General features: G+C 39.8%; 1 protein-coding gene across 2 annotated transcripts; it reads left to right on the top strand.

The window, feature by feature from the left end:
* Positions 1 to 279: 279 nt before the first annotated feature.
* Positions 280 to 15,515, top strand: LOC116604076 (acidic fibroblast growth factor intracellular-binding protein-like). Of its 2 annotated transcripts, XM_048730165.1 has the most exons (11): positions 280 to 436; positions 6,828 to 7,026; positions 7,321 to 7,447; positions 8,643 to 8,746; positions 11,578 to 11,634; positions 11,729 to 11,820; positions 12,156 to 12,264; positions 12,358 to 12,427; positions 12,499 to 12,585; positions 12,798 to 12,898; positions 14,686 to 15,515. In XM_048730165.1, the coding sequence occupies exons 1-11, from the start codon at positions 355 to 357 to the stop codon at positions 14,771 to 14,773; spliced, it is 1,116 nt and encodes a 371-aa protein (XP_048586122.1). In that variant the 5' UTR covers positions 280 to 354; the 3' UTR covers positions 14,774 to 15,515. The 2 variants fall into 2 exon arrangements, with proteins under 2 accessions (XP_048586122.1, XP_048586124.1); XM_048730167.1 differs by lacking the exon at positions 12,499 to 12,585.
* The last annotated feature ends 3,782 nt before the right edge of the window (positions 15,516 to 19,297 follow it).

Genomic DNA, 19,297 nt, shown 5'->3' with positions numbered 1-19,297 from the left:
TTCGCGTGTTTGTGTGTAGTGTGATGTGTATACGTATTCGTAAATTCCCGTGTACTTGTAATGTAAAAGAAAAGTAAATGTAAAAAAAGAAAAAGAATAAGAAATACAAAAAAAAGGAATAATGTAACAAGTATAATGTAAAAAAATTTAAAAAAAGAAGAATGTAAAAAAAAGAGAGATGTTGTAAAAAAAAAAAAAAAAAAAACTTGTACACGGAACAATAAATACGCATTAAAAAAAATGTTGAGTGTTCGGTCTAAAGACTGGGTACTAGTATAGTCGAAGCAAGATGGCGGATCTTCTGAGGCTTCTTACTACAATTTTTTTCGTCTAGACCAAGAATTCCCGAACAAGATGGAAGACATAAATGTCTTTATTATGGACCCAACCCAGGTGGATCTTGAAGTGTATGATCTTTGGTTACAGGGGCTTTCTGGTAAGTCGTAAAGATCCTCACCAACCGGGTCGCACGGACCGTTTTTCCAAATTCGTCTCAGCGCAATTTGCTGGGGATTTAATGTTATTATGAATTATGTATGGTGTAATGTATTTTGTAGTTAGCTGACCCCACCGGTAATTCAGTTGTAAAAGAACTGCAAACGGTTGAAATAAACGAGCATTATTATTATTATTATTATTTGGTTTTGGCTGGTTCCTTCACTTGACAATTTTACTAAGTTAATTAAGAACTCCTGATCAGAAAATTGCTTTCGGTTGTCTATGAAATCTGCTATACTTGAACAACTGAAGGCGAGTATAATCGTATTGTAGCAAATATTTGCATGTCTGTAAAAATGCGTCCTGTTATACCTATTTAGTCAATGCTGTATGCTGAACTACTGACCTGTTGACATGCTATTGGTTGACATGCTAGTGGTTGTGTAATGTTTGGGATTCCTGTTTGTATGACCGCAAGGTTTTCTGGGTAACAGCAATAAACAACGAGAGTCCGCCATTACTGTTTATTCGTTTTGATCCTAAGGTTTTTCTCAAATACATTACATTTTTTGGCGACGAGGATTTCGGAAATGGCAACCTACGGCAAAATAGACGAATTCGACAGAGATTCTGATTCATGGGAACAGTATATCGAGCGTCTAAACTTCTATTTTGAAGCAAATGGAGTAACTACGTCTGACGATGACTTGAAAATACGCCGTGCAATCCTCCTCAGTTCGGTAGGGAAAAAAACCTACAAATTAATGTCTGATCTGCTGGCCCCAGCGAAACCTGGAGAGAAATCTTATGCTGACTTGTGCACCTTGGTAAAGAGCCATTTCAACCCAAAACCGAGTGAAAGCGTGCAACGGCACAAGTTCAATAACCGTTTCAGATTGAGCGGGGAGAACGTGTCTGACTTTGTAGCGGCTCTACGAAACATGGCAGAATACTGCAATTTTGGTGGCAGTCTGGAAAATATGCTGCGTGATCGTCTGGTGTCTGGAATTAACAATGAAAGAATCCAAAGGCGTTTGCTATCAGAAGAGAACTTAACTTTCAAAAAAGCTTACGACATTGCTTCGTCTATGGAAACGACCGCACAGCACATGGCCGATCTTCAATCTGCTCCTTCTACGTTAAGTTCAACGTCTGCATCTGTAAAAAAGGTCAGTTCTTCGCCCTTACCGCGTTCTAAAAGCGAAAATAAATGTTATCGTTGTGGAAAAAATCACCACCCGTCAAAATGTCGTTTCAAGGAGGCCACGTGCCATTATTGTAAAAAGAAAGGACATATTGTTGCCAAATGTCTCAAAAAAGCAAAAAAGTCGTCCGAGACAACCAAGCCAAATTCAAACCACCATCCAAAACAAGGGAAACCAGCAATTCATGTCCTGGATACTGATAAAGAAATAGAAGATGAAGATATATATCCATTGTTTGCTGTCAGTCAAGGCAACCGCCAAAATCCGTATTTAGTAGATGTTGAATTAAATGGTCTTAAAGTTCAAATGGAATTGGACACTGGTGCATCACTTTCAGTAATCGGAGAGGACATTTTTGATCAATTGAAGAACATTGAGGGTTCATCTCTCAATCTGCAAGATACCAAGCTAACCTTGAAAACATACACCGGGGAGACAATTCCAGTTTTAGGAAAGCTTGTAGTGGAAGTCAAGTACAAGGACTTCTTTGAACACTTGCCAGTTATAGTTGTACAAGGCAAGGTGCCCAGTCTCTTTGGACGAGATTGGTTACAACATGTTAAGTTGTCATGGCCAGAGATTTTCCTAGTTCAAGTTGTATCCCCTGATGTGTCTGACCTGCTACAGAAACATGAAAATTTATTCAAGGAAGGACTAGGGACAATTCAAGGAGTGAAAGCAAAGATATACGTTGATCCTCAAGCCAAACCCAAGTACTTCAAACCTCGCACGTTAGAATATGCACGACGTCAGAAGGTAGAGAGAGAATTGGACCGTTTGTTAGAAGAAGGAACAATTCGTCCAGTTCAATTTTCGGAATGGGCAACACCCATTGTGCCCATTGTCAAATCGGATGAGTCTATACGCATTTGTGGAGACTTCAAAGTTACTTTGAACCAAGTTAGCAAACTTGACAATTACCCAATTCCTAAAACAGAGGATCTGCTAGCTCAACTTGGAGGTGGAGTGCAGTTTACAAAACTAGATCTGAGTCAAGCTTATCAACAACTTGAGTTAGATGAAGAATCAAAGAAGTACACCACTATCACCACTCATAAAGGCCTATTTGAGTACAATAGACTGTGCTACGGCATTGCCTCAGCCCCTGGGATTTTCCAACGCACAATGGAAAATTTACTGCAGGGTATTCCGAATGTTGTAGTACGAATAGATGATATTCTCATTGCCGGGAAGACATCAGCAGATCATCTCAAAAGTCTAACAGAAGTCCTGTCACGTCTGGACAAAGCTGGCGTCCGTCTTAAACGTTCGAAGTGCATTTTTCAAGCACCTGAAGTCACTTACCTGGGACACCGCATAGACAAAGATGGTATCCACCCCCTTGACGAGAAAATCAAAGCAATTCAAGAGTCACCGAGACCTTCTAATCTGAAAGAACTGCAAGCCTTTTTAGGCATGCTTAACTATTACACTTGTTACATACCTAACATCACTACAATACTATCTCCTTTACATCAGCTGTTAGTCAAAGACACACCTTGGAACTGGAGTGAAGCACATGAAAAATCTTGGAACCAAGCCAAGTCCACACTTCACTCTTCACAACTTCTAGTGCATTACAGCTTGGAAAGAGAGTTAACCCTTGCTTGTGACGCATCACCATATGGTCTTGGTTGTGTTATTTCACATGTGATGGATGATGGGACTGAACGTCCTATTTCATACGCCTCACGTACTCTGTCCCCAGCCGAAAAGAACTATTCACAGCTCGACAAAGAGGCAGCAGCCATCATGTTCGGGGTGAGGAAGTTCCACTCATACTTATATGGACGGAGTTTTACCATCTACACTGATCACAAACCCCTGCTGGGTCTGCTACAGTCAACTAAACAAATACCGACCTCAGCCTCACCACGCATATTGAGGTGGGCGGTATTCCTGTCAGGCTACTCATACACTTTAGTATATCGAGAAGGCCAGAAAAATGGTAATGCCGATGGCCTGAGCCGGCTGCCATTGCCAAATGAAACCAGAAATGTTCCAGTGCCTGGCGACATTATGTTTGTAATGAATCATCTTGAAGTCAACACACCCGTTAAAGTCAAGGACATTGAGCGTTGGACCTCAAAAGATCCTATTCTTAGTGCAGTACGACACCAAGTAATGTCCGGTTGGCCCAATTCAAATGATCGCATTGAGTTCAAGCCCTACTCTGATAGAAAGCACCAACTTAGCTGTCAGGATGGCTGTCTACTCTGGGGCTCTCGCATAGTCATTCCTCCTCAAGGAAGAGTCAAGCTTCTCCAGGAACTACATGATGGACATCCTGGAATGGTTCGCATGAAAATGTTAGCCCGAAGCTATTTCTGGTGGCCTGGCCTGGACGCGGATATTGAGCAAAAGGTGAAAGATTGCACAAGCTGCCAAAGTAATGCTAAGGCACCTTCTACTGCACCCCTACATCCGTGGGAGTGGCCGTCTAGACCTTGGTCTCGCATACATATTGACTATGCAGGACCTTTCGAAGGACACATGTTCCTGGTGATCGGTGATGCCTATAGTAAGTGGATCGAGGTATTCAAGACAAACTCCAGTACTGCTGCAGTAACCATCCAGAAGTTAAGAGAATGCTTCTCAGTACATGGACTGCCTGATATCATTGTATCTGATAATGCAACTGCCTTCATAGGTGAAGAATTTGCCCTTTTTATGTCTGAGAATGGCATAAAACACATCACTTCAGCACCTAAACACCCAGCATCCAATGGATTTGCTGAAAGATATGTTCGCACTTTCAAGGAAACAATGAAGAAGATGGGAGGGGAAAAGGAAAACTTAGACACGAAGTTAAGCAGATTTCTACTAAGCTATCGTACCACACCTCATGCAACCACTGGTAAAACACCTGGTGAGCTATTAATGAACCGGAAGCTGAAGACGCGCTTGGACCTGGTAAACCCCCTTAGTCAGGACACAATTCGCACTCGTGTAGAAGATAAACAGCTCGCACAGAAGAAACAACACGACAATCTAGTGCCACTCAGAGAATTTCAAGTGAATGACCCAGTATTTGTCAAGAATTTTTCATATGGTCCAAAGTGGTTATGTGGAACAATTATTCAACAGTCAGGACCGGTTTCGTATGTCGTTCAACTCAGTTCAGGTGGAGTGTTTCGACGACATGTTGACCATCTTCGCCTGAGGACAAGCACACCCACAGTCGCCAATGATCTTCAGAGTTCAACAGAATTGGCCCAAGTTCCAATGCAAACAACTGTACCCAAGCAGATTCCAGAGGAATTTAAGGAACCTGAGATCACAGTTCCAGAACCTTCATTGGAACCGAAGAAGACAGAGCTTCCAGCTTCTGAACCTGCAAGTACTCTGCGAAGAAGTACTCGACTCAAAACCACACCTACTCACCTCAAAGACTATGTATGTTAATTTTAAGCAGCATATCACACACTGTGTACATTTTTCCGGATCTGATGGATTGACAACTTGTCAAGAACTTGTCATGGACATTGTTGTTGTTTTTTACTTGTTGACATATTGTGTGTATAAATTTGATAGTTTTACTGGCCTCAGCAAGCAAGTATCTTTTAGTTGTAAACTTGGGTGGGGCAGTATGTAATGTTTGGGATTCCTGTTTGTATGACCGCAAGGTTTTCTGGGTAACAGCAATAAACAACGAGAGTCTGCCATTACTGTTTATTCGTTTTGATCCTAAGGTTTTTCTCAAATACATTACAGGTTGACATGCTATTGGTTGACATGCTATTGGTTGACATGCTAGTGGTTGACATGCTATTGGTTGACATGCTAGTGGTTGACATGCTATTGGTTGACATGCTAGTGGTTGACATGCTATTGGTTGACATGCTAGTGGTTGACATGCTATTGGTTGACATGCTATTGGTTGACATGCTATTGGTTGACATGCTAGCGGTTGACATGCTATTGGTTGACATGCTAGTGGTTGACATGCTATTGGTTGACATGCTAGTGGTTGACATGCTATTGGTTGATATGCTATTGGTTGACATGCTAGTGGTTGACATGCTATTGGTTGACATGCTATTGGTTGACATGCTATTGGTTGACATGCTATTGGTTGACATGCTATAAGGTTAAAAGTTAAAATATTTAAATCTGGTAGATTTCTAAGCTATTTGGGCAAGAAATTTGCTAGCTACGCTGTTAAGTTGCCCCCCCCCCCCCCCCCTACAAGAAGAGAAGGAAGGTAGCATCACTGGTAGCTCACTAATTCGAATCTAGCTCACTCAGAATTTAATATTTTAGCAAAATTCTCTCGCCAAATTTTATTGTGATCTTTCTAAATTCAAACAAGAGTAATCTTCCTCTTATTTAATTTCTGTCCCCTCTGAAAGTACACATTCGGTACCCAACTCGCTGTACAAATATGCTCTATTGATTATGTTCTATGACTATGCTGTCAGCCACAACAGGGTCGTTGGAATTGGCTACAAACTCTCCAGTACCTTCCCGTAAGATTTTGTTATTAGGAGGTGCAATGTAACAGCATGGAATGCATCTCTTCCCCCTAAACCACCAAAAAGGAAATATTTGTTTGCAAATAGAATTTTTATGCTTTATTCCGAGCACTGTTTAGTAGCATGTATGTTATGTAATATTATTTGTGGTCGCGTGTCAGCACCATGTCTGTTGTTAGGAGGACAAAGAAGGGGGTCAATTAATTGTGCATTATCTCATACATGTGACCGCTTAGCAAGGATCACTTGGCTTCTGTAACTCGTTGAGAACAGAAGTGTTTTACGGCTTTGGGCGTGGCCCATAGCCAATTAAGTCCATACAATGGTGTGGTCTACATTGATTGGGGTTGGGCCCAGTAAACTAGCTTCAGGAAAAGCAGCATTTTACCTTTTAATTGCGAGAGAGAAAAGCATAAAGCATATTTTTAAAATGTCTAGATATCCCCTGTCCAGCCTATGAGATGCTGTTGATAAGAACGTCATTAGAAGGTCATAAACAGTTTTAATTATTTTATCTTTGCTTAGGTGGGACCAGTGTTTTAATGTCACCTCTTCTTACAACCTTATATAACTTTTTGGGCTTTTTGCAATTGAAATTGAATGACCAGCCATGACTTATAAATTGAGCATGTCACTTCTCCATGCAAACCTCTCGTAATTACTATATTATTTGTTCCAAGTATTGCTAAAATATTGCTTCCTTTTTTAGAAATAGAGGCATCTAATCATAGAATTACTGATGGTTCCCTTGTCAAGTATGGTGCAACACATACCATCATTACCAGTGACACTAGAGACCACTACAGATTATTTAATATGCTGGAACATTTCCTACAAAACCCACTAGTGCTTGGAAAGCAGTTACTGGTACAGATACCACCAAATATCCAGGAAACTCTGATTGAAAGGTAATAGCTGTAATGGCTGTCATCTTCATATCCCAATTTATTGGGATACTACCCTCTAATCTAAATGACTATTGTTCAAGACCATTAGAGAAGTATGATTTCATGCTGCCCCTTTATAAACAATGCTGGAGCTCCCCCTTTAAAAAAAGTCTTGAAACTGCCCCTGCTGGTCTCAGCGTTTGAGATTTGACCATTGATAATGCTTCACTTCTCTTTAACGCTATTATACAGTGTAAAAATTTAATAGGAAGCATATACCATTGCATTAGACCTTTTGTTAACCTGTCATTACAGATATTACCAGTTTGACAAAGAGGTGATTCGTGAGCTACTTGGAAAGAAACTGACAGGACGGCAGCGTAAGGATTTAGATGATGTGAGTGACAAAACTGGCGTCACCCTCAAGAGCTGTAGACGACAGGTATGCAATGAAGCTATTAAGCAATACATATCCACTAAGATCAGTGAAGCAGGCAGTGCTTAGGCATGTGCATAGACAATGAAACAAGAAGAGAACTGGAAAGAGTAACGAGAAGTGATCAGATAACTTAGTAAACAAAGCCTCCTCTATCCTTTCCCTCACTCAAAATGCCCCCTACCTCGCCAAAAAAATACCAGCCTTCAAGCAACCATTTTTTATTTGCACTGCTTCCTTCTTATTGCTGTTTATAAATGCTTCGATTGTTGTTTGGTTCTTTTATTATGGTAATCCATGTCTATTGGCTTATGGCGAGGGATATAGCTAAAGAGGTGTTGTTCCATGCATTCTTCACTCCTGTTTTAAGTTTGCCCCACCCTTTATTATTATTATTATATATATATATATATATATATATATATATATATATATATATATATATATATATATATATATATATATATATATATATATATATATATATATATAGATTAGATATAAAATCTTTTGATGAGTGGGCAACCACGAAACAGGCTTGTAGGGATGAAACGGTAGTTCGCATGTTTTTTTCCTACAAACCAATATATATATATATATATATATAATGCGTGAGTGCAGGCGTTCATACAGTGCTCAATACATAGGTGTAGAGCGGGATATATCTTGGTTTGTAGGAAAAAACACGCGAACTACCGTTTCATGTCTACAAGCCTGTTTCGTGGTTGCCCACTCCTCAGGAGATTTATTAAGAATATATTACTTCCATCACTTATATACTATCTATGTATAAAATTAACATAAAAATAGGGCGTGAAATTTGAATGGCTGTTATGGTGAAATTGAATAGTTCAGCTGTTGCATAACAAGGCTTTGTTCCTGTGGCGGCACGAAGACACTAGCTCGTTACGCTTGGTTAAAGTTGATAGCTTGGGTTGGCGGATAATGATAAGTTTTTCTTTGAGGCAGAGATTACATCTTTTGCTAGAGCTGTTGTAGGTGGAGTTATATATATAATGCGTGAGTGCAGGCGTTCATATAATAGTGCTCAATACATAGGTGTAGTTGCGTGTTTTTCCCTACAAACCAATATATATATATATATATATATATATATTATCGAGACCCACCATTCATGTCCAGTATTTTTTCAGTTTTATTCTTTGAATTGAGAAGGAACCATGCTGTATCTTTATTTCAGTTTGACAACATTAAAAATGTTTTCCGGACTATTGAGGAAACTGAAGGTGGTGGTCTTGTCGAGACAATAAAGAAGAATTTCCTTCTGCCTGAACCATTAGCCAGGTGAGAGAAGTCTTTGTTTTTTCTTGCTATCATTATATGCCACAAAGAAATATCAATATCCTTCTGTTATTAAAAATGATAGCATCAACCACCATTATGGGTCTGTTCTTGCTTGTGCAATTCTCATCAACTTTACCAAATTCATTTTCTTATCAGCTTAATCATCACCTCCATCAGCATCATCATAATCATCATCTTCATCATCTTCATCTTTAGGGGCGGACCATTTGATTTTTAAGGGGGGGGGGGGGGTGGGTGATTTTATGTCTGCAAGAATTTTTTTTTCGCCCATTGAATGTGCAGAATTTTTTTTTCCCATGTACTGCTATGCAGGATATTTTTTTTCTTGGAGCCCACGTCTTTTTGCAGCATTTTTTTCCAAACAGCATTTTTTTCTTTTCTCGTCCTATATTTCTAATATAGAACTCCATACGTTTTGTTTCATTTTTTTTTACCTTCGAATAGATTGAAATTATAATTCAATAAACTCACTAGGTATAGGGATTATACATGGTAAGACCTTCGTGTTATAGCCAAACGAGTCTTCGCTATCGAGCTCTTACCTTGCATATTGAGTCAGATAAAATAGCAAAAAAAAAGAGGAGCTTCTTTGAAACATTTGTTAGAATGTTTTTTAAGGTTCTGTTGAAATATTCCACAAAACAAGGACATCTATAGGGGGCAAGCATTTATATAGATCCTATCTCCTGAATTTTAATCGATGGTTGGTATCTCTGCCTATATGTGAACACAAAGAGGAGACAACCATTTTAGTTGTTTCCTCATTCACATTATATTTTATTTAGGAGAAGTCCATTAAAATTAATTATGAAAGATTGATCTATTTTATCTATTTATATACAATATGATGTTACAGTTTATATATTGATCTATTAAACCTTTTTATTCATTTATATGTCATTTTATTAAGTCTTAATAAAACAACAAATAAATAAAAGGTATTTCAAAATAAAATAAAAGTTTGTGACTTCTGTTGTTTAAGTAAACTTTTTGGTATTTTTTTCCTAAAATGATTGCAAAGGGCATATAGCAATCATCATTATAAAATCTTCAGCATGAGCACTTTTGGTTTATTTCAGAATGTAATTACTAGAATAAAACCATTGGGAACTAGTTTTATCTGATAGGAGGAGACCACACAACTTATAAGTTTCAACATAGGGTGTGATAGTGGAAAGGGTGAGTCTCCACCTATAGAAACTTTCAAGAATATGGTGAGGAGAAATACAAAATACACATATCAAAAATATAGAGAAAAACGTTTTATCAAAGTTATCACAGAATTTTGATTTTTATTTCATAGAGTTTATCTTTCACACAATGGCTTTGCAACATTTTTTTCTTAAACTTGTGCATGATTTTTTTCTGCTCATTTGCTTTGCATGCAATATTTTTTTTTGAAATGAAGCTTGCAGGATAATTTTTTTTCAAAATCACACACCCCCCTCAAAAGTCAAATGGAACGCCCTTAACAGCATCATCATCACCATCATCATCACCATCATCAATATCATCTTCATTATCACCATCATCTTTAACAGCATCATCATCACCATCTTCATCACCTTCATCTTTAACAGCACCATCATCACTATCATCATCACCTTCATCTTTAACAGCATCATCATCACCATCATCAATATCATCTTCATTAGCGCCATCATAGTCATCATCATTTTCATCTTCATCTCTAACAGAATTATCATCACCACCACCATCATCATCATCATAATCTTCATCATCACTATCATAATCATTATCTTGATCTTTAACAGCATCATCATCATCATCAACATCATAATCATCTTTAACAGCATAATTAATATCATCATCATCATCATCTTCCACATCATAATCATCATCTTTAACAGCATCATCATCATCACCTTGATACCACCATTATAATCATCATCTTCATCACCATCTTTAACAGCATCATCATCACCATCATCAATATCATCTTCATCAGCGCCATCGTAATCATCATCATTTTCATCTTCATCTCTAACAGAATTATCATCACCACCACCATCATCATCGTCATAATCTTCATCATCACTATCATAATCATTATCTTGATCTTTAACAGAATCATCATCAACATCATAATCATCTTTAACAGCATAATTAATATCATCATCATCATCATCTTCTTCAACATCATAATCATCATCTTTAACAGCATCATCATCATCACCTTCATACCACAATTATAATCATCATCTTCATCACCATCTTTAACAGCATCATCATCACCATCACCATCATCATCGTCATAATCTTCATCATCACTATCATAATCATTATCTTGATCTTTAACAGCATCATCATCATCATCATCATCATCATCATCATCATCATCTTCCACATCATAATCATCATCTTTAACAGCATCATCATCATCACCTTCATACCACCATTATAATCATCATCTTCATCACCATCTTTAACAGCATCATCATCACCATCACCATCGTCTTCATCAGCGCCATCATAATCATCATCATTTTCATTTCATTTCACCTTCATCTCTAACAGAATTATGATCGCCACCACCATCATCATCGTCATAATCTTCATCATCACTATCATAATCATTATCTTGATCATTCTTTAACAGCATCATCATCATCATCATCAACATCTTAATCATCTTCTTTAACAGCATCATCATCCTCATCAGCACCATCATCATAATTAGTAATTAGCTTTAGTCATGCCTAGCAATACATTCCAGGTACTCATTCTGTAGTATAAAATAATAAAATTTATAAAAAACCTCAAATTTTCCACATGTTTATGGTTGGAAGGGACTTTGCAAGCATTGTATTTTTGGCAACACATCGTTTTGAGACATCCAAAAGAAGGTCAGTATGTATCTGAAATAGCTCATGCCATTTTGTTCTTTTGTGTGCATATCCCAAAAATGGTATATCATTTCATTTGGAATATTTTAACCAGGCTATCATATTTGACATTTGACGACATTGCATACTGTGCTGAACTGATGATTAATAACTGGACAGTGGGGTCGGATGTCGAAGGAGGCACAGGTGAGGCTTAAAGATGGATCAGAATTCTTAATTTTCAAAGATTGATTTCAATGTATTTCCTGTTACAAGCTTGAGTAAAATGATATAGAAAAGTACACAGTTTTGGTTTCCCTTCAGATGTCACAAAAATAATGTGCTGGGAATAAAAAAATTGTTTCTTGAAGTCAAGTCTAATGAAACTTTCAAGCAGGAGAATTTACAGATTGATATGCCCTGGTCTTAGTAATGGTTTCTGTTTCCACTTCACAAAATTATTCTGCATACTCTTGTTGTCTAGTATACTCATATTATACTCTCAGTGCATCATTGCTTATTGTGGCATGATTGACAAATAGGGCAGGATATGGGTGAGACAGGAGCAGAATTTGACCGGACATTCCTCCAAGACCTTCGTGATCTACGGGTCTTTGTGACAGACAGAGAAATAGTAGAAGAGCACAAAAAGTGAGTTTCCACCATGAATTTGCACTTTTACCAAAATTATACTTTAATTACTTAAATTATCATTAAGTTGTTACTACTTACTATATTTTTCAGACTTGTGTGCACTGAAGTGCAGAAGAATGGTTCAAGTGCGTTTGCAAAGTCTGTGGACACAAATTTCAAAGTATGCTACTGTTTTGTGATTTGATTAAATAAGTAGGGATGTCCTTTTTTATTAATGACTGTATGCGTCAGGTAATATGCCGTGCACTTCTAAACATTGGAGCTGGATTGATACACAGCAAAGAAATTAAAGATCTTTTTAGTGACTTTACTGAAAAGGTACAAAATTTATTGTCATTGTCAACATGAATACAGTGTTTTAAAGTTAATTGTTAATCAATATAATCATCATCATAACCCCATCATGATGCCTTTATCACTTCCACTAATTCAGTCGTCATCATTTAATTTGTGTCCTATGTTACATGTGACTAGAGTTTGATTTGCGTACTGCATTCTATAATGTAACCCTAGTTTTGTTGTGTTGATAGATCATAGAGGCATGTAAGCAGCTTGAGTGGAGTACTGATGCCGTTCACATGTTTTTCACATCTCTTGTCAGTACATGTAGTCAAGTCGAGTCACTTAGCAGGTACTCTACTAAAGAAACCATAATAACTATAAAGGGCCTGTTTAAAAGAAGATGTAGCTAGGCTGGGGAGGGGGGCAGTGCTGAGCTGTAAACATGCCAAAGGGTTCAGAAAAAGCAGGGCTAAACACTTATGCATGTAGGTATCAATGTAAAGCCAGAGGGAGGGGGGGAGATGTGGGGCATTTGACATTTTTTGCATTTTTTAAAATCAAATTCCCAACCTCGGGACCGAAAAGGAGTTCAAAGACAGGAAAATTTCTTACCTGGGGATGGGAAAAAATGTCAAATCTGATCAAAATCTTTTTCAAATCCAAATTTGTTCTTGTATTAAATTTGTTGATCGGACTTAAGAGAGATAGAAAGAGAAAATTGGTCCCGAACGATCAAGCTTTTTAAAGCGGACAAAAAGGCTCCTGCACCCCAAGAAAGTCAACACACGATGTACAGTAATACAGAGTGAATAGTTGTCTTTTATTTTGATAAATGATTCCTACAAATAGGCCGGTGCTTGGAAAAAGCATCAATAAAATAATTGGCACGAACACGCCTCCAAAACACTCAAATTGCTGAAACTACTCTTCAAACAACATACACATTACAATCGCAATTGGATACAGCGGTTTTAAGGTAAAGATGTTAAACTGCAAACGATTTACCTTGAAAGCTTGACTTTCTGACTCTTTCTTTCTAAAAGTCAAACAACGTTTTCGCCACTATAGTCAAGCCAAAGTCTAGAGCCACGCATCTCGAAAAATTCAAACAGCCTCAGTCTTCTGTGCCAAAATTCAAACATCCCTAGTCTCCCGCAAAGGCATATTCAAATGTCTGGACCCTGGGGCAAATTTTGTAGTCAAATTCCCCAACCCCAGGTGGGGTTGAAAGAGGTGTTCAAATGCCCTACATCTGCCTGCCCCCCCCCCCCCCTCAGGCTTCACATTGATACATGCATACCACCCCCAGAATATCCTGAACCTGGATTCTATACCAAAATAAATACCAAGTATAGAACCTAACAAACAAACCCCAGGCAAAGCTTTCAGACAAAATACTAAAAATACTCAAACTCAAATAATTAATGTTGTACCACCTTGTCATAGCTATATTCAAGTGACTCCCTGGGAGATGGAGTCATAGCTATATTCAAGTGACCCCCTGGGAGATAGAGTCCCCTTCCTCAACGCTTGCTTAAATTAAGGGACAGGTACACCTTTACACCACAATGTCTTGCAAGCAAAGGCAATACCTGTATAAAAGCAAGCATATTTTTAAGTTATTAACTAAAACAAAAGGGACATTTAAGCATTTAAAGTTTGTCATGTATTCAGCCTTTTTTAAACATGACTAACTGTGGTTGATGCCCTACTTTCATGATTTTAAATAGTCAGTAGTTACCGTTTCATGGTTAATAGCTAGCCCTTTTTCCCGCCTTACCTTAATATAGGGTATATCCTTCCTGATTGTTGACCCCACCTGAAATGAAAACCCAACCATGTAGTATAATAGAGGAGGGTAGCCCTACCTTCTACCTCTGGCAGGCGCATTCCTAGGATTTGCTAAGGGGGAGGACACTGTCATAGGTATCATATGGAAAAGGGATAACATTTAAGTATCCTTCCATGATCCTCTTTTGATGGCCAGGGTGGAGTGTGCACCCGTCATTGTACACACCTACCTGGGATGGCCCCTGGGGAGGGTGGCCCTATGTAGACAAGCCCTTAGTATACTTGTCAGCACTTTTTCTAAAGTCATCCAGCATGATGTTAACATTTGGAAAATAATTTTTACAGGAGTAATCTGGAGCGACTAGTTCCCATCTACACAAGATTTATAACTGTTTGTCATCAATGTATCACCCGAATGTACCAATCATCATGAAGAAACACGATCAACAATGCATTGGTGAAGGTTCCAACCCTAGTGAGAAAATCAGAAAAATATAAAAAATACATATTTGTAAATAAGATATTGATTTAGGTGCAATGCAGATGTTAGGTAATAAGCACATTCATTTTTCTTGCCTGAAAGCCTCTAATTTTTTTTTAGAATAATCTATTATGAGCCTGTACAGGTTTACACCTATTTCAATTTACCTGCAGAGGTTCATGGGTAACATGGGTATCCTGGTCTGTGAATGCTGTGCAAACGTTGTACATAAACACAAATGCTAAAGCTTTAAAAACCTGTGTTGGTTTTTATTTCGCTTATTTTATCAACCTACTACTCTACCCCTACATCTCACCAATCTACCCCTATATCCCACCAATCTACCCCTATATCCCACTACTCCACCTTTTCATCCTGCTACTCTACCCCATCATCCCACCACTCTACCCCTACATCCCACTACTCTACCCCATCATCCCACCACTCTACCCCTACATCCCACTACTCTACCACTACATCCCACCAATCTACCCCTATATAGTTTAGTTTATTGGCTTTGTCACACACACAAAAAAAATACTACGGTTTACAATAGGAAATAAACAAAATAAAGAAAATAAGAAACAATGTGACGGGAGAAGAAAACAGGGCGTAAGCCCCAATTGAAATTCTTTCCCAACAAATTACAAACAATAAGAATTCTAAAACGAAAATAAAAATTGAATTACATAAATTTATGATCTATGAAATTATGGAGGTTGGTAAAAGGCAAGTATCTCTAAATAGTGAGTTGTCAGCTGATACCTGAAAGACGAAAGCGTAGTGCAAGATTTCATAAGTGAAGGAAGACTATTCCAAAGTTTGACAGTTCTAGGGAAATACGAATTCCTGTAATAATTTTGGTTGTGAGTGGAAAAAAGGCGGTAATTGTTAGGATGGTAATTTCGAGTATTGTATCGGGACGTGGCTGGAGAGAGAAGGCTAGCTAAACTAATGCTCACGTCACCATTTTTTATTTTAAATAACAGAAGTAGATCGGTTATGTCTCTTCGATATTCTAATGGGAGGAGTTTAAGAGTTTTCAGCCTTTCTGTGTATGAAACATCGGCGGGATAGTTCAAAATAAACTTGGATGCTCGACGCTGGACGTTCTCAATCAGAGCTTTGTGCTTGCCTGTCGAAGGCGACCAAATGCAAGAAGCATACTCCAGGTGGGGCCTAACAAGGGTGCAGTACAGCAGCTGTCTTGTAGTTGGGTCGAGGATGTCAGAACAGACCCGCTTCACTAGTCCAAGCACCCTGTTTGCTTTTGCGCACATAGGCTCGATGTGAGGACCCCAAGACAGATCGTTAGTAATTGTAACGCCGAGGTCAGTCACCTGCGCTACTGGATCCAGGGTGCGACCGCATAGTTGGTAAGGGTACGGAGGACGCTTGGTAGAACGCTTCTTTGACATGTGCACCACTTTGCACTTAGATGCACTAAACTCCATGCCGTGCTCTAGACTCCAGCTGTACAGGGAGTCAAGGTCAGCCTGCAACGAGGTTGAAGAACTTGCATTGTCTATAGAGCGGTAGAGCTTAGAATCATCAGCATAAAGAGCGATGTTTGAGCCTTGCTGCACGTAGTTAGGCATATCGTTGGCATATACTAGGAACAACAGGGGCCCAAGGATAGATCCCTGTGGGACCCCTGAGGTCACTGGCAGCCAAGAGGAGGACGCACCATCGAGGACAACACGCTGCCTCCTTCCCGTTAGGTAGGACACAAACCATTTCAGCAGAGAACCCGTGACTCCATACTGCTGCAGCTTGGAAATAAGCAGATGATGAGAGACCTTGTCAAAGGCCTTGGAAAGGTCCAGGTGAATGACATAAATGTCCTGCCCCCCTGCTAGTCTGTCTACGATGTCATGATAGACTTCAACAAGTTGCGTCATGGTGGATTTTCCCTTAAGGAATCCGTGTTGAAGCTGGTAAATATGGGGGGAAATAAAGTTGAAGCAGCGCTTGAAGACGCAGCGTTCAAGGACTTTTGACAGGATACACAGAAGAGAGATAGGCCTGTAGTTTTCTGCCAGGGTGGGGTCATCCTTCTTGAACACAGGTGTGACATTTGCGTCCTTCCAAAGCGCGGGAACGGATCCAAGAGACAGCGACAGATTAAACAACCGACATAACGATGGTGCGATTTGATGAGCGGTGTTTTTCAGCAGAATACCAGGGATTTGATCCGTTCCACAGGCTTTATGGGAGTCAAGATTTCGTAAGACATCCAGTACTTCAGGGACAGTGAGTTGGATAGAGCCCAGACCCAACACGGGCTCACGGTTGGTAGGCTGGGCCCTAACAAATTCCTCGCTGGCGGATGGACTGAATATGTGGTGAAAATGTCTGTTTAACAGGTTAGCCATGTTCTTGGTATCTGTAACGAAGGCGTGGCCATCGCGAAAAAAATTCGGCGAAGGCTTGTTAGAAGTGCATGATTTTACGTATGTCCAGAAACGCTTTGGGTTGTCGGATATAACAGATTTTAGTTTTTCGGCGTGCTCTTTTTTCTTTTTGGAAAGCATTTGTTTCGCAGCGCGTCGAAGCTCATTGTATTTTCTTTCGGCAGCCAGTGATCCGGTTTTGTTAGCTTTTTTACGCTGCGCATCCTTCTTTTTGAGCAAAGAACGCAGTTCGTGATCTATCCACGGGTAATCGCTCACATTCCTTGGTTTGGATTTTGGAATATGCTCGTTAACAGCGGCGAGAAATAGATCAGTCCAATTAGCGAGTGATGAATCGATGTTATCGCTTTGAGAGAAACACAGGTCCCACGGGATGTTCTTCAGCGACTCATTAAGTCCCGTCCAGTCTGCACGCTTGAAGTTGTACACAACTCGTTTGGTCTTTGTTTTTTTAGAGATATTCAAGTCTAGTTCGAAACTGATCAACTTGTGGTCGGTAGAAATAATGTCATCGAATCCGTGTATGTGATGAAATTTGGATGGGATACTCGTCAAAATTAAATCGAGAATGTTCCTTCCCCTTGTTGGAAAATCAATGAGCTGCCATAAATAGTTATCCTTTATAATTTTGCAGAGATAGTTTGTGAGGCAATCGCCGGTTTTAGCGGCTCCTGTCGTCCAGTCGATCTCAGAGAGATTGAAGTCGCCAATCACTATTAACTGATCGTATTTCGCTTTAGAAGCTAGGCGCAGAGTTTTCTTGAGTTGTTTTAGATACTCTAGGTCAGTGTCCTGCGGTCGGTAATAAATGATAGCCAGAATCTTGCGTCGTGAGTTAGGACGGAGCTCGCATGCTAAAAGTTCAGCGTCAGTTTCTAAATCACATCGACGGAGGCTCACGATACTGTTTTTGACCGCCAGGAACACTCCTCCTCCTCTACGGGACTGTCTGTCCCGTCTGTGGATGGTGTAGTCCGCGGAACTAGGGAATAATTCGCAGTCCAGATAATTTGGATTCAGCCAAGACTCCACACAGAATATTAAGTCCTTGCCAATGGAAAGTGCTTGGAGTTCGCTCCGTTTTTTAGCGACGCTCCTAGAATTCATATACAAGCATTTCACGGTGGTACAGCAATAACTTTTCCCTCTAGAGAACGCCCGTGGGCCAGGATGGGATGCAACATCTCCGCAGAGAAGCAGAAGCCCAACGAGGTAGCAGTTTGGTCTGGTGAAGTCTCGTCTTGGACGAAACAGGGAATGATGTTGATTCCCGAAATCAGGCCTATTAGAGAAACCCACTTTGCAAAATCTCCATAAATAGAATGACGTCTCTTTGCCATTGCGATTAGCAATAGGTGGCTGAGCAAAAAGTAGCAAGGATCGTATAGCTAACAAAATGATGACAGAGCTCAGGGAGACGTGACTGGCCGCCATGATGGTCAGCGGTTCAACTATTTCATGTGCACATATCCCACTACTCCACCTTTTCATCCGGCTACTCTACCCCATCATCCCACCACTCTACCCCTACATCCCACTACTCTACCCCTACATCCCACAACTCTTCCCCTATCTCCCACTACTCCACCTTTTCATCTCGCTACTCTATCCCTACATCCCACTACTCTACCCCAACATCCCACCACTTTACCCCTACATCCCACTACTCTACCCCTACATCCCTCTACTCTACCCCTACATCCCACTACTCTACCCCTACATCCCTCTACTCTACTCCTACATCCCACTACTCTACCCCTACATCCCTCTACTCTACCCCTACATCCCACTACTCCTACATCCCGCTACTCTATCCCTACATCCCTCTACTCTACCCTTACACCCCACTACACCTACATCCCACTACTCTACCCCTACATCCCACTACTCTATCCCTACATCCTACTACTCTACCCCTACATCCTACTACTCTACCCCTAACTCCCACTACTCTACACCTTCACCCCACTACTCTACCCCTACATCCCGCCACTCTACCCCTACATCCCGCTACTCTACCCCTACATCCTATTACTCTACCCCTACATCCCACTACTCTACC

This window comes from Nematostella vectensis, chromosome 7 (assembly GCF_932526225.1).
Source record: "Nematostella vectensis chromosome 7, jaNemVect1.1, whole genome shotgun sequence".
NCBI lineage: Eukaryota > Metazoa > Cnidaria > Anthozoa > Actiniaria > Edwardsiidae > Nematostella > Nematostella vectensis.
The sequence above is the reverse complement of the archived record's forward strand: the minus strand, read 5'-3'. Positions and strand labels throughout refer to the sequence as shown.

Coding starts and splice junctions, on each gene's coding strand:
- LOC116604076 (XM_048730165.1), top strand. CDS start 355: ATGGAAGACATAAATGTCTTTATTATGGACCCAACCCAGGTGGATCTT. Junction 12,265..12,357: donor ATAGTAGAAGAGCACAAAAA/GTGAGTTTCCAC, acceptor TATATTTTTCAG/ACTTGTGTGCACTGAAGTGC. Junction 12,586..12,797: donor TTAGTGACTTTACTGAAAAG/GTACAAAATTTA, acceptor TTGTGTTGATAG/ATCATAGAGGCATGTAAGCA.